At 41.0% G+C, this 19291-nt stretch overlaps 1 protein-coding gene across 3 annotated transcripts in view; it reads right to left on the bottom strand.

Moving 5' to 3' along the window:
* Rai14 (retinoic acid induced 14) overlaps positions 1–19291 on the bottom strand; it is a 147579-nt gene that overhangs the window by 5261 nt on the left and 123027 nt on the right. For 2 of the 3 annotated variants that reach the window (XM_055601023.1, XM_055601024.1), the window contains exons 5-15: positions 18519–18583; positions 15186–15243; positions 14128–14198; positions 12166–12272; positions 11198–11376; positions 10916–10944; positions 9630–9716; positions 8516–8602; positions 6497–6551; positions 3735–3853; positions 685–2208 (exon numbers count right to left, since the gene is read on the bottom strand). In XM_055601023.1, coding sequence (XP_055456998.1) covers positions 685–2208; positions 3735–3853; positions 6497–6551; positions 8516–8602; positions 9630–9716; positions 10916–10944; positions 11198–11376; positions 12166–12272; positions 14128–14198; positions 15186–15243; positions 18519–18583 — 2381 coding nt within the window. The remainder of the gene's footprint in view (positions 1–684; positions 2209–3734; positions 3854–6496; positions 6552–8515; positions 8603–9629; positions 9717–10915; positions 10945–11197; positions 11377–12165; positions 12273–14127; positions 14199–15185; positions 15244–18518; positions 18584–19291) is intronic. The other variant, XM_055601025.1, reaches the window with a different exon arrangement.

The raw sequence follows: 19291 nt of genomic DNA, 5'->3' as shown, positions 1-19291 counted from the left end.
TGTTTTTATTGAGACAGGGTTACTCCGTGCCGCCTTTGCTGTCCTGGACTCGCTTTGTAGAACGGGCTGGCCTCAAATAGAATCCACCTACCTGTGCCTCCCAGAGCACTGGGATTACAGGCGTGTGCCACCACCGCCCGGCCAGAAATGATCCTTGATCAGCTACAGAGTCAAACAAATACCTGTAGACTTAACTCCTAGACTGCATCTTAAAGCTCTAGGTGTGCCTCCCTCCTTGTCAATATGGGCATTGTTTCTTGGTGAAATGGACAGTAAGTCTGAGGAGCCCCAACACCTCTGGACATCTTGCCTTAAAGTGAAAACAATTTCTTATGTTACCCTACCAGTCCCTGGGTAAAAATGAATGGGGTTCTAATGCCATTCAGAACATAAGGGAGTGGGAGAAATTCACTTCTTTTTGCTTCCTTCCATCCTTGCACCATACCCAGAATCATCTTTAAAAGCCCTACAGGCTTGCCTCTCAAGTGCTAGGATTACAAGTGTATATCAACATACTTGGCTCTTCAGGCTATGAGAGTGGTTTTGGTGACAAGGACAGACATGCACAGAACCTCTAAGTCAACAAATTTGTTACCAATAAATTCTGTAAATCTTTAGTACAGCAAAAGCTGGGGCACCTTATTAGGACTTAGTGCTAGAAACCCAACAACAACTTTCTCCAACCTTTTCATCTTTATCTTCCTCCAGCTTTGAAGAGTTCTCGGAACATCTTTTCATCCCGGCAACTTCTTCCTGAGCTCTCTGGAGTTTTTGCAGAAGTTCAGTTATTTCCTGCTCTTTGGATTTCAAGAGAGCCTGGATGTTTTCTTTCTCCCTTTTCACTTGTGAGACCTCACTTCGAGCCTGGGCGACCTCTGAATGGGCTTTCTCTTTCTCTTTTACCGAATCCTTTAATTTTGTTGCTAACACATTCACTTCACTTTCTAAGGATGCCTGGAGCTTTGCATAGGCATCCTTGGGGACCATTGCATCGGTCATGGCAGCTTTCTCTTCTAGGAACTGCATCTCCAGCTTTGTGACTTCTGCTTCCTTGCTTGCCAGGTGCTCTTTGAGGTTGCTTATTTTTTCTTCCATCTCTTTGGCTGTTGTCCGCAGTGTGGTTATCACTTGCAAATGTTCTGTGATGGACACAGAGTTCTCTTTGTGGGCGTCCACCAGTTGTTTGAGCTGAGTCAACTCGTTCAACACTTTGGAATACTGAGACCTCATCTCGGACAGGGCTTCTTCCGCGTTGGCCCTGGAAAGGTTTGCCATGTGCATCAGCCTCTCATGTTCAGCTTTGTGAATGTATTCAGCTGCATCTTCCAGAGATTTCCTCTTCCTATAATCCTCCAGCTCTGCCTGGGCTTCTTTGTATAGCTGTGACAGCTCGCTCACCTGTTTATTGAGTTCATCTATCATCCTATTCATGGCCTCTTTCATGTCCCCAGCATCATCAGGGGCTTCCTGTGAGGCCTGGCTTTTCAGTGTATCTTTTAGTTTCATGATTTCTTCTTGGGCCTGCTGGTACTTCTCAAACAAAAATGCTTTCTCCTTATTCGTATTTTCAATAATGGAGCAGTAGGATCTTTTCATCTCCTCACATTCTTCTGCAGGTGGTTTCGTTGCTATTTCCTTCTCCACAAGCTTTGCTTCTAATTCCCTCACTCTCTCTTTATTCCTTTCACTTTCTTCCAAAGCATTCTGCAGGTCTTGCTTCAGTGTGTCAATTTCTTCATCAGTGACCCTCGCCTCTTGGTGATGCAAACAGCCATCTGCACTCTCATGGGAGAGGAGACCCAGTTTCATCTGCTTCTGCGCACTAAGGACTTCTTTCATGGCCTCCTCATACTTGCTCTGAGTTTCTTTGAGTTTCTGACTGAGGTCAGAGCCATTCTCTGAAATCTCTGTGTTGTTCAAGCATATTCGGTCTGTCCTTTGTGACTGGAGTTCAGCCTGTAGCTGTTTCTTCTCCGCTTCGGAACTCTCTAATCTCTTCTGTAAATCATGCAAGGTACCTTGCAGCTGCTGGATTCTGACATCACTGTCAGCAGTGGATTTCCCCACTGTGTCCTCAACAGATGGAGATGATTTGTCATCTGAGGAAGGGGCTTCACTAGATTTGCCCAGGGATGTGGCCAGGTCAGTCTGGGTAGAATGGAAAGAGTCAAAGCTTAGGTCAGCTTCAGCCTCCTTGGGCAATTTGGCCTGGGAAAAAAAAAGGAATGTAAGTAACACTAGGAGTCGCTAGGTGTGCAAACACCTGGAATGCAAGGGGCAACCTGAAGCTTAGGTATGGAAGGGCAGTGCCATAATTTTGCATGTGTTCTACCGGATCATGAAAGCACATGGTCTGTGACACAAGAGCCAGACTTACAGTGTGAACTTATTTGGCGTTCTTCTAGGACAGGTCATTTCTATATTTTTAAAAGATTGGAATTGTTTCATCTGTGAAACCTCTGATTCTATTTCCTTTGTTTCTCATAGCATTTCAATTGTCCAAGGCACTGCATAGTTTTTTTTTTTTTTCATCAGGTTTGTAAGACTAAATCAGTGGCTAGTATTATGAACATTACACATTGTTGTATAAAGGGCTAAGCAAGGAGGTGGGTAGGAGGATTGGGATGAGGAGGGGGAAGGAGGGATAGGTAACCAAAACTAAGGATAAATGGAAAAACCATGTGGACATTTACTGTTTATTTTATAAATATATTAAAAATTATAATCTAAAAAGGAAGAGTTTGAATAGAGGTGCTCTCCATGAATGGACAATGTTCCTGCTGGAAGCCATGGGTTACTAACTGACAATCCCAGAGCCGGCTGTATGGAACAGCTCCCTCTGAAGTGCTGACTACAGAAGCCCTAAGGCCCCTGAAACAATACAGCTTATTTACATTGCTCTTGGTTGCCCATCAGAACTTGACTCAGTTGCCAAAATACACTTTGGTTACAAGATAAGGAGAAACCAAGTTGTAGCTGAGCTGGAAATGTCCTCCCTGCTAGCTGACTTTCACATCCAGAAGGTGCTATGTAGGCTGATGGGAAAGAAAAATCAACAACCTTACCATTGGTGAACTCTGTGAGCTACAATAATGACTTGCCAGGCAAGATATGTGCCTGACACAACAGTGTTATGATGTTTCTAATTGGGTCTGAGGCCACTCTACAGTAGGGAACTCAGACCTGGTCTGTACAAACATGGTCAAGAGCCTATGACTCAGAAGATCATAGACTCCAGGGAGGGAGGGAACCTATTACTATTGTTTAGTTTTACTAAATGGCCACTGTCTCAGTACTCAGGTCTATATACATAGATTATTCAGATTAGTGCTCTGCCTAACCTTTGGAACTGGAGTTACAGACAGTTGTGAGCTACCATGTGGGTGCTGGGAATTGAACCTGGTCCTCTGGAAGAGCAGCCCGTGCTCTTAACTGCTGAGCCACCTCTTTAGCCCTATATAAACAAATTTTATCTTTATTCTATATTTAAAATACATTATTTGTTGCTATACTTATCAAACTATATATAATTATACATAGTTTAGCAATTTCCAGAAATAGAATTAATTAATACTGATAAGCAAATAATGTGAAGCCATTAAAGAGTTTTGAAGCTAACTAGATATAAAAAGAAAATTACATGGCTATTTCAAGAAAAATATACCTAACTACCCTTGAACAGATGAATACTTTAACCCCACAGAGTTGTCTGTGTCGGTCATCTGTTTACCAACCTGCAATTTATCTTGTAACTCCTTATTGTGTAAGGTGAGGGAAGCGACTTTTGCTTGCAATAGGACAAGAAGATCTTGTTGGTCAGCTTCAGAACTTACATCCAATAAGCTGTCAGCTCCTTGGGAAAAGAGAAGGGAAGGGTAAAGCAACACTGGAAAAAATCAGGTGTTATTCCTCTAACCTCCACCCAGCCAGGTGGAGCAACGGCAGCTTTCTGGTGCCTGTGTTTTCCTGTGTGGAATCGCAAGCCCAGTGCAACACAGACACAGCTGTGTGGGAGGCCGTGCATGTACGCGTCCCACGCACTTCGGTTCTGACTCTTCACTTCTCTCTGTGCCTCCTACATCGCAGCTATGAGTCTTTCAGAGGACTCTCTGTATCTGGTCTACTTCTTACCCTGATTACTTTGGGAGTTAGCACCTTGCTCGGGCACTCTGCAGATGACTTCCTAAGTCTGTGTTCCTCCCTCGCCTGCACCAGAGCACCAGCACAGCTTTCCTAACACATACTGGGGGCGGTGTATGTGTGTGTGTGTCTTTTCTTTGGTTCTTTGGTTCTTCCTCCACAAACTTTCCCTAGGTGGGGCAGAACATCTATGTCTGCCTCAGATCTGCTCTTTCAGGTTCATGACTTACCAAACCTTTCTTCCATTTCTGTTTTCCCTCACATTCACCGTTCCTGCTGTGTTCTGTAGATACTCTCCACACACATCTGAGACTTTCACTGTTCATCTACAAGAGTCCATCCATGGACCCTTCAGGACACGGTTGAAGTCTCCTAAGAAGCATTCACTGACTAACCTAGCATGAAATGCTCTCTTCCAGTCCTACTAAATTTACCATCATTGGTGGATCACATGTTTTCATTGTACCAATTTTCATAGCAAGACAACAGTTAAAGGAACACTGAGCCGAGTGCTCCCCGACACAAGGGCCTTGCCTCAGAACAACACAGTGCACTGACTTCGGAGTCCAGAAAGTCTCCCCTGACAATGTCTACCTGATGACGCCGTGCTGGGTGGTCCAGTTGTGCTCCTTCCCTGAGCAGCATCCCTGGGCACAGGTGACAGACCATGCAAAGTGCACAGCAGGTGATGCTCTTTATGATTCTCCTTTTCTCCACAGCCATCTAATGCGGAGCTGAAAATCCCAGTTTGCATGCATGCAAGAATGATGGTTCTTCACAGAAAACCTTGGGTCTGATAATAAGGCCCTATTCTGATGCCTGATGACCACCTGACAGTTTCTGAGTCCCTCCCCACCCCCCGACATGAAGCTCGGAGGGTACTCATTTTCTTGGGAGATGAATTAACAGAATGAGGGCATGAGAACAATTCTAAGCAACTGAAGTTTAAATGACTTCTGTGATATAATGGACTCTTTTAATGTCTCCAGATGTAACATTTATTCAGTTACATTAATTGATCTCTACCAGGAATTGGAAAGTTTATTTTCTGAAGTCCACAAATCCACATATATATGAAAGGTACAATACTCTAAGAAACTAAATGTTGGAAAAAGGGGACCTTTGAAATAATATAGAATCATTTAAATATAATTTTTAAGATATATTATACTCCTCCGAGACACAGTAAGTCTAGATATCTCCATCTCTTATAAAGGGGACTCTTTTTCATTTTCCTTTTTGAGAGAGGGTTTTACTACATAGCACAGGCTAGCCTCAGAATTGTGATCCTAGGAGAGACTTTTAAAAGACACCATTCCCTGTCTCGGTGAAGCTGCTGTAACTGTATTTGATTTACTGGCACTCTCTTCATCTGGGTATACTTAGGGCCCATGGCATTGTGGGTAGCTTGTGGTAGCAGCAGAGGTGCTTGTGATGCTGTAAGGGCTTAGGTTGTAAAACTACGGACTGCACCTCCAAACTGTAAATGTATGAGATGAAGACATAGGCTACCGTAATCTGAAAGCTTATTTGTAACACACTGAATATTTGAACACAGGGAACTTCCCAGAGACTCATACTCCAACCAAAGACTATTCGTGGAGATAACCTAGAACCCCTGCACAGATGTAGCCCATGGCAGTTCAGTGTCCAAGTGGGTTACATAGTAATGGGAAGGACTGTCTCTGACATGAACTGATTGACCTGCTCTTTGATCACCTCCCCCTGAGGGGGGAGCAGCCTTACCAGGCCACAGTAGAGGACAATGCAGCCACTTTTGATGAGAACTGATAGACTAAGATCAGAAAGGAGAGGAGAACCTCCCCTATCAGTGGACTTGGGGAGTGGCATGCATGCAGAAAGGGGAGGGAGCGTGGGATCAGGAGGGGAGGAGGGAGGGGCTTATGGGGGGATACAAAATGAAAAAAAGGTAATTAATAAAAAATTTAAAAAAAATGAGAGGAGTTCCAATAACTGCCATACTTTTGCTGGGAGGTACAATAAATGGTATTTGAACATGTCTACAGGAATAAGGTGACAGGAAATTATGAATCCGGTTGGCACTGTCAGAGCTGCTAATGCTCTTTACTACCTGCATTCATAAATGGAGAAAGTATTGTCAGTGACAAATGAAAACAGATATTTTTTTATACCCAAACTTAATCCTTTAACATATAAATTAAGGCCCTTGGCAGGATAGAGGGCAGAGCCCATGCATTGCTGGCAATTCTGTGATAGGCACAGGCTGGTTTTCACGACCTTACACACAGTGCTTAACTGGCCTCTGCTCTCTTTGTGTAAACATGTAAAAACTAACTGTAGCCGAAGGAAGGAAAAACAATTTTCCTGTTTTTACCTGTAGTGCTGTCACTCAGTCTGTCCTTGTTTTCTTGTATGGAGCTGATCTCAGCCTGTATGTAGAAACACAAAGTTACTTTTAATGAATTCTCCTAAACATAGTGTCCATTATACTTAAGAATCAAACTAATTTCCCTCCTTGAGTCTAAAAGAGCTGGTGCTAGTCTACTAGTAAAACGGTAGAAACTCTTACAGAAAAGCACAGTTAAAATATACGTACATTAAAGAGACAATTACTTATACAAGTATAATTTAAAAAATATTACATATTGCAGAGGATACACTCTCAGATATTTTTCAGAAACTTTAGTTATATAATAGCTCATTTCTGGACTATGTACAAAAGTCTGAGATAGAAAAAATTACTTTAATAATAATGTTAACCAGAAATGGTATTTATCTGAGTCTTGCACTCACTAAAATATATTAAACAGAGGAATTTTTTTTATATATACAACTTGTTAAATTTTCTGCTATTAATTTTTTTAAAAAGATGTGATAATACATAGCTCTCAGGGAGGAAAAATAAGAGAATACAAATTTTCATGGCCTTGGGCTGATAGTTTAGTCCCTTAACATTGTTTGTCCCTGAAAATTTGTCAGTATAAGGCAATGTTCCTTAGACCTTTAAACACTCTTATTTTAGATACACAGCAACTTGTCAGAAATCAGTGTTTCATCTAGATGAGCTACAACGATAGGAATATACAAAGTTGGTCAGTGTTAACCAAGTGGCATATTTTTGACAGGTGTTTATCTTTTTATAAAAGATAGCTTTCGTGCACTTTTCCTTCAGCTTTGAGGTACACACTGTAAACCCCTTCCCTTGATAGCTGACAAGTTCATGAGACATGTAACAAGTTCATGAGAGGCACTATGACAATCACAGATCTCCATCAGTCCCCCTCAAAGTTTCCCTGTCACAGCCAATCACAGCCTGCTTCCTTCCCGGGCAGCCAGAACTCCCCCTTTTTCATTTTTTTAAGTTGCTATAATGGAATGTCATACAGTAAGGGTATCTTTGTAGCTGTTTCTTTTTCCATTCATAATAATGATTTTCCATTTCTGGTACTGTTTGCACAGCATGCAGCTCATTTTTCTCTGCAGTTTATCACTGAGTGATATTCTCTCATACAGACATATCTTGTCACCTGTATCCTCAGAACTAGTGATGACATTTACACTGTTTCTAGGTTAGGGGCAGTGTGAATAAAGCAGTGACATTTAAGTATCCAACTTTGAAGAGGCTTTTTTTTCTTTTGTTGGGTAAACAGATAGGGCTTGATCATATTGTAGGCACACATTTAACTTGTAAAGAAATTGTTAGACATACAAAATACTAACCCCACCAGCAGAATATGACTGGTCTAGTTCTACTTCATCACATCTTCAATAATGCCTGGTCTTTTTTAAACTTCAGCCATTCCAAATACTTGTCTGTTTTATTTCGTTTTGTTTTTGACACAGAGTTTCTCTGTGTAGCTCTCGCTGTCCTAGAACTCGGTCTGTAGTCCAGGCTGGCCTTGAACCCACAGAATCCACCTGTCCCCTACCTTCTGAGTTCTGGATTAAAGATGTGAGCTACCACACTGGCTTAATAGTTGTCATTTAAAAGAAAAAAAATCTTGTTTTGTTTTTCATTGTTAGGAATCAGAGTCTTTCATACTCTAGAAAGTTACAATTCATGGTACCATTGGCTGGAATGTGTTCGTCCTTGAGCCACAACCATATTAGAAGACATCAGGACACTAACAACAGGGCCATGACTTCCTCATGTTGCCCTGTTTAGGTGCTCACCTCAAGAGTCCATTAATACAGCCTGGTTAAAGTAAAGGAAGTGACAAAGTGAGGGAATGGGTTTCAGAGTTTATCTTTATTAAGTCTAAGTCGGAGGATGTAAATGGGTGACCAACCATGCAAATGGGATTTATTTTAAGAATTATAAATTTTACTTCATCCAAAGTACAACTTCCTAATGGTTCTTACTGTAAGAAACTTGAACATGGAAAGGGGATACCTTAAAGGGCGCTTCAGCAAAAAATACTGATTCCTTTCCCGAAAGTGGTGTAGATGTTATGGATCGTGGGGAAGACACATCACTCAACTGAAAAAGAAAAAGAAAACTACTAATAAAGGATGAGTCTTCCAACTCTTGTCTTCTTTGGTGCTGAACAATCCATGGTTTAGTCCCCATGGGTAAACCTAACAGTAGGTATGTATGGTTTCTGTTGTAGGTGACATTTAATTCAGGGTGGAATTCTCAAGGCATTTCAGTTGCTTCAACTATTTCTGAAAGCTGTGATCGATAAGTAATGCTGCTATCTTAACTGGCACCAGTTTTTAAAATCTATGAAGTTCTACTGTGGATTGAGAATACTACAAATGAATATGATAGCATATTTACAAGTACTTACCAGATGTGACAGTCCTCTCCACTATTTAAATATGGATTATCTCCTTGATAGCCTATGCTTGTGTTAGCAATAAAACCTACCCTATTTTTATTTGACATTATATATTTGTTTTTGCCTTGTTCCCCTGAAGTTGTGACTATGAACTCAGCAACAAAAACTTTTACTATTAGCCACCCAGAAATGTAGTAAGAAAGGCAAATATATTATACCAACATTTTAAGAAATTAAAAGTCACTGTCATCTATGTCTTCACTAGCCTGTCCTTCCCTCTGCGTTCTGCTTGAGCTGTTAATATGAGGAACTAACAACATCTGAGATTATCTTGGGCAAAGAGCTGTCATAAGATTTAGAGGAATTTCCTTGAGGCTTAAAAAAAATACACTGTTAAATTCTAATTGTGAGATAGATAAACCCACAATATTCCAGCTTAATAACTGGCACTGTCCTTTACTCACACTGTCATTTACTCTCTCTCTCTCTCTCTCTCTCTCTCTGTGTGTGTGATATGTTCTTCTGGAGATCCACCACAGGGCCTCACACACACTAGGCAGGTGCTCTATCATTACGTTACATACCCAGCCCCATAGCTTGAAATTTAAATGCACTTATAAAGATTTAAAATGTGCGCTTAGGGCTCAGTGTCACTACACCCCCTGGACCTAGATACAGAACGATGGCTTCTGCTTTTATGGAAGGTTCGTTAGCTTTTGCTTTTACCTGGGTAGGACTGATAGGAGGTGGTGGAGCTTTGCGTTTTTTTGGAGTTCCACTTCTTTCTGAGCTTATTTTAGAGACTTGATCATGCTGAAAGTTATCACAGTCCAAAGAATGGAGGTGGGTTAGTTATGTTAGTAAAGTCTGAGCAAGGAGCTGCAGCAAACACATGAGAACAACCTGGATAGTTACGCATTCCTAACGTCATCAAGTTCTGGAATACACTGCCCACAGAACAATAAGTAACGTGCACGTTCTAAGCGCTCTTCCAGCAACACATGCTTTCATGGCAAGAAGATTAAGAAAACAAAAACAAAAACAAAAACAAAACAGACAAAACTGGATTAAGGAGGTGTGCAGAAATGGAAAAGATGAAGGCATGCCTATCATAATTTACAGCACAGAATGCATTCGCAGTCAGCTTTCCCTCTTAACGCAGAGCGCTCTGCCTGCTGCACTGCTCCCACTCGCCCCCACCCTCACCACTTTTAAAACTGAGGGAAAAGGAGAGCCTCATAGGTAAAGTTTCCTGATAAGCAACAGTTAGCGCATAATACATCTGCTATTAAGTACCTTAAAAACTGCTATTAAGTCTTAAAAACCTTGCTGTATAAATATACAACCAGCCAGATATACCCAGAGAGCCAACATGCTTTTAGGAAAAACTCCAATAAGGAATCATCTCCATCACTACTCTGCATAACAGCAACGATAGTTTTAAAAACTACAATTACAATTAAAAGGCCAAATCTCTCATTTTTCACAAATACCTTAACAATTTCATGGCTATGTATATGTGTACATATACATATCTCCATACATACATACATACACACACACACACCACACATATGTATATATGTATACATATACATACATATATATGTATATATATGTACATATACATACATATATATACATATATATGTATATATGTGTGTGTGTACATATATAAAATTACCCACAGGATATATTTAATATAGTTTCATTTAGTTTTAAGATTTAACCACATTGAACATTTTCATACCAGCCTATATCACTGTACTTTATTAAATAGATAGATAAATGGCAGTGAGTATGAAGTACATACTTTTGAAACAATACAATAAAATTGTTAAGAAAATATTTGCCCCATGTAACAACAAATCATTTACTTAAAATTATGACAGTCCTGCCTTAAGTATTTACAGCTAGTTTTTATCACTGTCCTAATGAACCACAATGTTTATTTTCAACATCTTCATATTAACAGAAGGAAAAAAAAAGCACCTCGTCCCCAAGATAAATACCTGCTTTGGTTTTGTTGGGGCCTTTAAATCTAAAGAGAAAAAGTGAAAGAAAGAAAAAGGCTGTTAAGAACCATAATGACTCATATCTTTTGCAAATTTTGGGTGGATGGACACATGGACACACATATACACACACCATACACAACATTTAACACTTCATTTTTCATCAAGCATATGTTTAGAAGAATAATAAAAGTTATCATATTGCAGAAATTCCTTTATCCTTTTGGGGAAAATGAGTGGATAAATTTAAAACAACATTGGCTATTTTCTTTCACATACCAGCATCCTGAGAGATTTTTGATAAGAGAAGGCTTTGAATTCCTGCATTTTCTGAGAGTTTGGAATAATATAAGGCATTGTGTCCAAGAGAATCTATAAGGTTCAGGTCTGCACCCTTTTTAACTAAGGCTTCCACAACATTCGAGCTGCCTGTTTCACAAGCCAGCATGAGAGCAGTTCTAGAGAAGAAAAAAAAAAAAAAACAAACACAAACACATAATTTAGTAATGACCAAGGTGGGAATCCTTTCCTGGGACTCATTTGTCTTTCAAACAAGGAAAGGAGGCTTAAATGCAGTTAATCCCCTGAGGAATTAAGTGGAATACTGTCAAGATGAAATAATGTGGCATTTTTAAAACTCTTCACTAAGTCAAAACATTAAGCTCTATCTAGCCAAGCAGCATAGACAGTTCTCCATACTTGGTGTACAATGACAGAATTCCTATGATAGAGGTGGGATTCTTTCACCTCAGTATTTTAAATAACTTACATTATTAAAATTACATTGTTATTATTATTTTATTGTTGTTTCAAGATAGGTTTCTCTGTTATTTGTTGTTGATGCTTAAAGACAAGGTTTCTTTGTGTAGCCCCTGAAATTTGCACTGTAGACCAGGCTGGGCTTGAATTCAGATATTCGCCTGCCTCTGCTTTCTGAGTGCTAGGATTAAAGGAATTTGCCACCGCATCCGGCTTTAAAATCATTTTTAAACACACCCAATATATTTCCTTTTGTTTAGGATGGAAAAAAAAATCACAGGATATGGCTTTTTCAATTCAATATTTAATTAGTTTTGTTGCAGATTCAGCCAGAAATTCTGACCATGGAGGTCTGGGAATTTATTTTTTTCTTTAAGTCAAAACAGATTCTCAATGATCAGGAAGGTGGAACTTTAAAAAGGAAATTACAGAATTAAAAAAAAAATGGGTATCACTGAAGTTATGACTTCTGCCTGAACTTGTGGTACCTTCCATTTTTGTCCCTGGAATTGACATCTGCTCCATGATCCAGGAGGAAGTGACAGACCTCACCGTGGCCATTTTGCACTGCGACAAGCAGGGGTATGTTCCCATCCTAGGAGAGAAACTCCATTCAGTTTTTAACTGCCAATTCCAAATACCAGGACTGCAAAACTCTGTCCTTTCCACATTTCTCTCCTAACTTGTAATGGTACTCAACTCTTTCAGCCACCATTACACGAAGCGTATGTGAAATACAGAATGTAATGACCCGTTACACTTAACCATAAGTCTTACGTAATTTTACTGACTTAGCTTTTCTCTCGAAGTCCCAGATGATTCAGCTGCTTGCTGCACGAGCTATCACTGGCTCTGTGTGATAATGTAAGAGAGTATACACACTAAGTGTGTTAAGGTGAAAGTAAATGGGGGCTGGAGAAATGGTTCAGCAATTAAGAGCAAGTGCTGCTATTGCTTAAGATCTGAGTTCTGTTCTCTGTACTCACATGTAGGAAAGAGAGAATTGACTTGCTTAATATGCCCTCTAACCTCAAGCATTCTACGCTCCCCCAAATAAAGAACAGATGTAAATTTTTAAATCTAAGCTTTAAAATAATATTATTGGGGCTGGAGAGATGGTTCAAGTTAAAGAGTACTTGCTGCTTTCTAGAGTACCCAGACTCAATTGTAGTAGCTCACAACCAACCATCTATAACTCCAGTTCCTAGGATCTGATGCCCTCTGACCTCTGCAGGCACTAGGCACACCTATACATTCAGGTGAAACACTTTTATGCATAAAGTAAATCTAAAAAACAAACAAACAAAAAAACCAAAACACACACATACAAAAATCAATGGTAGAAGTATTCCAGATTTTAGAATAAGGACATTTGCATAATAAAGCACCTTGGGATAAAGATCCAAAGCTACATATGATGTTCATTTGTGTATGTTTTTTTATATGAAAGACTTCGTAATTTATGCATTTCAGCCATGTATATGAAATAGAGTTGCAGTTGTGGCATCATACTGTTGGCTTAACAAGTTTCAGGCTGTGGAGTATGTAGGTATCAGAGACTTTGGGAATAGAGATGTTTAACCTGTCCTGAGGTTCAGAGAGGGTAAATGTATTTGCTTGATTAGGGGCAAGTGTATACATGTCAATTCTCATGCTATAGTATGTCATTAAACCCTGATACCACACACCATAGGCTGATAAATTTATTTTTGTAATAGGCCAGTGAGATTTAAGTAGACTAAAAGTTTTCTTCAGAGCTGGGAAATTCTAGGAGTCATCTAAGATGAAACCCATAAACAGAAAGAAAGAAAGAAACAGACTTTCAAATTAGAAATCTCTGGCAGTTTGTACTGATCAACTTGAAAAGATGTAGAATCACTTTGGGGACAAATCTACGGACATCTGTATGAGGGACTTTCTAAATTAGGTTAATTGTGATAGAAGGACCCACTGTATTAGGCAGAATGGAACAAAAAGGTGGAAGCAAGTTGAGAAAGTGTATTATTCTCCCTTTGCTTCATGACTATGAATGCAGTGTAACTAGCTCCCTCACGTTCCCATTGCTGAGACCTTCCTGCCATTATGGTCTGACCTTCAAAGTGAGAGCCAAAGTGAATCCTCCTTTCCTAAGTTGCTGTTGTCATATACTGTCACAGCAACAAGACAAGTAACATACAAAGTTTTCTATTTTTATAAGTCAAGAAACAAAGGCGTATTCATATCTGAGTTAGCAGTAGAACACACACATACTTATAAAAATACACATATCTAAGAAGCAAACAGTGTAACATATTAATGATTTAGAGATTCATAAGGATTAACATATAAGCCATTTTACAGAAAAAAAAATTCTGGTTGAAAAGAAATAGAATTTTTCCAAATACTAAGGTCTTTAAAGTCTCGGTAGAAACCCGCAACCCCACTTCCCTTAGTGTCCACTTGGTACATACCAAATCTTTAAGGTTTATGGGGCTCTTGTGCTCGCAGAGGACCTGCACAGCTTGAAGGCATCCCTGCGCAGCTGAGGAAGGACAAACACCACAGTCAGTCACAAACACCCCAGGGGACCACTTCTGAGAAGGAAGAGTTCACTTTCTGCCCATCAGGCAAACCGCACTGAAGAGAAAGGGTGCTAGAAAGGCTGTGTAACAGGTGTTTGAAAACACTGCTTAATTTCAGCGCAAGCCAAAGCTCCAGCCATGGACTCCCAGTTACCTGTAGGCAAGCATTTGATTTAGCTTCTCACAGGACTTGGATTTTCTACAACTAGAATTAAGATTAAGCATATATTTAACCACTGCTGTGACTTGAGCATCAATAGTTGTCACAGACAGTCAAGCCAAAGGTGTACAAATAAAACTGATGTGCACCATGATTCCCCAGATTAAAAAAACAAAAACAAACCCAGCATCTTCCAGTCCTGAAATCCACAAGTGCTCATTACTCTCTACTTTAAAAACAATCTTTAAGTTGGCTTAAAAATGTAAATACAAGGACCTAGAGGGGGCAGGAGCGCCACAAGAAGACTAACGGAGCCAACTAACCAGGGCCCAGAGGGTCCTGTGGAGTCTGAAGCAACCAAGAACCATGAATGGACTGGACCTTGGTCCATATATGTAGCCAATGGGCAGCTCAGGCTTCATCTGGGTCCACTAGTAAGGGGAGCTGGGGCTGCCTCTGACATGGACTCTGTTGTCTGCTTCTGTTCCTATCCCCTGACAGGAATGCCTTGTCAGGCCACAGGGGAAGAGGACAAACTCAGTCCTGATGTGACTTGATGAGCTGGGATGGGTGGGTAAGGGGGTTCCACAATTCTGAGGAATAGCAGAGGGAGGAAGGGGGAGGGAGAGTGAGACTAGGAGGAGAGGAGAAAGGATGTGAAGATAATAAACTCAGTAAAATGGGAATGCCAGGGAACTACAGAAACCAGCTCCAGGAAGAGTTCAGTAAAGTAACAGCTGGACAGTGTCTTAAAGCAGAAAAGGATGAGTAGGAGAATGAACGTTACCTGCATAATGTAGAGCTGTTTTCCCGGAGTTGTCAGTACTTTCAGCTGGGCTTTTGTACTGTGAGACAAAAATAAGTGTCTTCAAGGAGCTGCACAAATATTACTGAGTCTCCCCTTCCCCTTCAAGTACCACTCTTCCAGAAGGGCACACACATGTATAAGTTCTGCGTTCTGAGCTCTGCAGGCCTACAGTCCTTTACAAGGAAGAAGATATATATCCAAATAATCATGGCACCGGCTGCAGTCACTCCTTTGCTGCTCCGGCTACTCATTCCTCTCTTATATCATCTCTCCAACCCCACCAGCTAACAAACATGCTCTAAGATATAATAAGATGCACATATGTTGTTATGTGTGTATTTTCCCCATTTCTTCCCTCACTTTTCTGTCCCCTTCCTAAAATCAGCCTTGGACAAGTCACGTACTGGTTATCTGTCTTCGGTCTATTTACTCCTGAATCCACTTAGGTCAGGAATCTACCCTGGGTATTCCATAGTGATGGCCCAAGCCAATGTCATTAGCAGTCTTTTAGTTCCTCTACGTTTGTCCTCTTTCAGCAGCAGTCTTCCCTCTTCTCTAGACACTTCTCTGCCTTCTCAGAGATCTCTGTCTCAGCCTCTTGTGGCTTCCTCCCACTGCCCTGGCTGCCGTCCTCTAACAAAACATACAACCTCACATGTCACTGCTCCCCCCCCCCGAAAGCCTTCTACTTGGTAATCCCATCTATACCTACATCCAGCTGTTAGTAACCCCCAAATGCAGACCCTAACATTAGCAGTGAGTATTATATGAGCATTACGTGGCAGGCTCTGGCTCAGCAATTGCCTTAAGTCTGTTAACAACCCAAGTTAGAGAACTATCTCTGCAGCCATCTCAGTGGAAACTGAGGCACAAATAAGTTAATAAATTGCTCAAATTACGGCAATGGTGAAGCCATGATCTGATCTTGTTGGAGCCTGCATTATTCATATGAAAGTGTCACCTGTGAGTGCCCAGGCTTGACAACCCACTGCACTTGCTTGACATCTCTGGTATGACATCTCACATGTACTGGAAAGGCAAGTTTTCCACACCTCCATCCCTAGCCTGTTTCTTTCTGAGTTTTTATGGTCTCTATGAATACCAGCCACCACTGTCAATCTACCCAATGAGACAGAAACCAAATTAGCTTTGATTTCGACCCTCCTCCTCCAGTATCTCACCTACCACATCCTGTAGATCCTTTCCCCAAATCATATATGAGAGATGCCCTCTTCTCTTCTCATTAGCTTCATCCTAGCCCCAGGCAGCAGCATCTCCATGAACACAGTGTGGCCTCCAGTAAGTCTCCTCATTTGTTTTGAGCCCTTTTAACCACTTTTCTACACTTACAAAACTGTATAAGTCACTGTCTGCCCCATCACGACGTACAAGGCCTTGCATTTGTGTCACATTCTCTCATTTCTTTGCAGTTTCTAATATATTCCTTTCCTTATTAAACAGACTGTGAACTTCACTGAGAGAGCCACTGCCCTGCTTGCTGGTAGATACTTAAGCTTAGCACCAGGCATAGTGCCCTGGAAGCACTTGAGATGAGGGAGGGTAGGAGGACTCCATGGGGAAGGAAGACAGTTCATTTGAACTTGCAGGACTCCACAAAGTACTATTTGTGTTAACTCCCTTAAGGAGCTGGAAGTTGAAAATGGTAACAACTGGAGAGCGGAAATATCTCCAGCAAACAGACAGGACTCAGAGACCAAGGCACAGGGCACAAGACCAAGGGCTCAGCGAGAACACTAAATGCAGAAGGTGTGGGGTGAGGAAAGCAGGGCCAAAGGGGTCTCATTTCTACACAGCCTCATTTGCAAGAAGTGAACAACTAGTCAGAGAGGTCTGGGACCCAATGCAAGCCCAGCAGGGGGCCACAGAAGGCTGAATTCCTTATAGTCATTTAGAAAGAAAAATATTCAGATGGAGTACAAGCCAGGGGAGGTAGAGCAAGCTACCTTAAGTGAAAATGCTTACTCTGCTGTGGGAAGAAGAATAGAGATCAAGTTACTATGTACTAAGGCTTTGGCCTAATTTTAGAACAGCACAAGGAACTGTTTAAAGGCTTCAAAGGTTTCAGAGAAAAACCATGGCATTTGCATAACCAGATATAAAATTACATTAGAGGCTAGAATATCTGGTCCTAGCCCATAAGACTTAGAGCTTGTCAGGTTAAATCTTCCTTAAAATTAGAGCCAGATGCACAGGCTGGGGCAGAATGGGAATTTAAAACATATTTTTAAAAAAGTGAGGTATGACCCAGGGGAGAGATACAGGACACTCTGGGCAAGAGTCATTTTTTTTTTCCCTCATCCTGAGGAGCAGGTCCTGTAGAAGGTAAGTAAGAAAATCTTCGTGTTAACTGGTCAATAGGAACTCTCCTAAGTCAACATCATAAACACCAATCTATTTTTCCTGAATTTCGCTTTAAAGACCTGTTACGGTTAAATATTCCCAGAATGGGTGGCAGTGGGCATCATACAAGGCAAGGCAAGAAGCTGTGTGATTAGTGGAGAGGGCTGGCCACAGTTCTGCCTTAGAATTTCAAAGCCCAATGTAAGCAAGATGCTGGGTCTCAAAGAGTGCTTGTGAGAACCAGGACGACAGCTTGACAGGACAGACAGTACTCCAAACACTTATTTTATTGCTCTACGCTGTTTCTGAAAATAGCCAGCTTGCATTCTGACTGGCAACAGCTGGACATTAACTGTTGGGCTGCTATTGGGGGGGCTGGTTCATGAAATACGCATCTTTACAAATTTACGGAGGTCATCCCCTTGGGGGATCATTACAAACTTCTTGGCAAAGTCAGCAAACTAGGGGGTTGTCCAAAAATCACAAATAAGAATAAAACCTAGCACATAAACAGGAATCAAGAACTAACAAAAAGCTCATCAAGTTACGTACCGAGACAGAATGGCCAAAGTCTTTACCTAGGAGGCCCGCACCACACCAGCAATTTACCGAAAGAACACCAGGACACTGCAGTGCCTGTGCGCCGGGGTTTACTGCGGTTTGGAAAATGTCTCCTGAAAAGCCGACTTTCAGAAAGGAGGACCTGAATAAGGCAGCAAAAAGGCTGATCCCAAGAAGGCAACTCGAATTTTGGTAAGAATCCATTTCTCTTCCAGTAGAATTGCCATACAAACAACCTTGTTATTGGCTGTCCTTTCCAAATGAGCTTAGAACAGGATTAGAGGGGGTGAGTACTGAGAAGAGGTATTTCTCCGTTCACAGATACAATCACCTTTACATTAAACCGAATAGACAAAGAGGCACATCTTTAACCTTCAGTTACCTGCTTACCTGAAGGAGCTTCTTGATGTACTCAGGGTGGCCGTTCTTGGCTGCAATATGTAAAGCACTGTGACCTAAATAGATTAAGAGGTAAAAATTGGGGAAAGTGGCCACATTAAAGCACAAAAACCAGTGCACGCACACACACACACCAACTTTTATTTTCTTTTAACTGGTTTCCTTATAGCATTTTCATGCATATTAATTTTGGTTGATTTCCCCCAGACCTGTTCCTCTCCCTTTTCATTCTCCCTCAAAGTATTCCCCTTTTTACTTTCTTGTCACATGTTCTAGCATTCTTCTAACCCCATTCCTTAAAGCTGCTTTTCTCCCCTTTCTCAAGGTCCTCTCTCTAGTTTCATAATCTACACCTGCAAGATAACCCTTAGAAGCTAGAATCCATACATGAAAGAGCATGTGGTGTTCGTCTTTTGGGGCCTGGGTTACCTCAATACAGCATTTTCTGCAAACTTCCTAGTTTCATTTGTTTACAGATGGATAAAATTCCATTGTGTATATGCAGTAGAGTTTCATTATCCACTTCTCTGTTGATAGACATTTTAGGCTAGCTTGATTTTCTTGCTATTGTGATTAGAGAAGCAAGAAGCAGGGGTGTGAGAGTTTCTCTGTGGTAAGTCGTTTAGGTGGATGCTCAGGGGTGGTATGGTAGGTGATGATGTAGTTTTATTTATTTGTTTGTTTATTTATTTATTATTTATTTATCTGTTTGTTTGGAAAGCTCCACACTGATTTCCATAGTAGCTGCACTGGTGTTCACTCCC

Source organism: Psammomys obesus, unplaced genomic scaffold (assembly GCF_907164565.1).
Source record: "Psammomys obesus unplaced genomic scaffold, mPsaObe1.curated_primary_1811, whole genome shotgun sequence".
NCBI lineage: Eukaryota > Metazoa > Chordata > Mammalia > Rodentia > Muridae > Psammomys > Psammomys obesus.
Note: the sequence above shows the minus strand (reverse complement) of the source record. Positions and strands in the feature narration are given on the sequence as shown.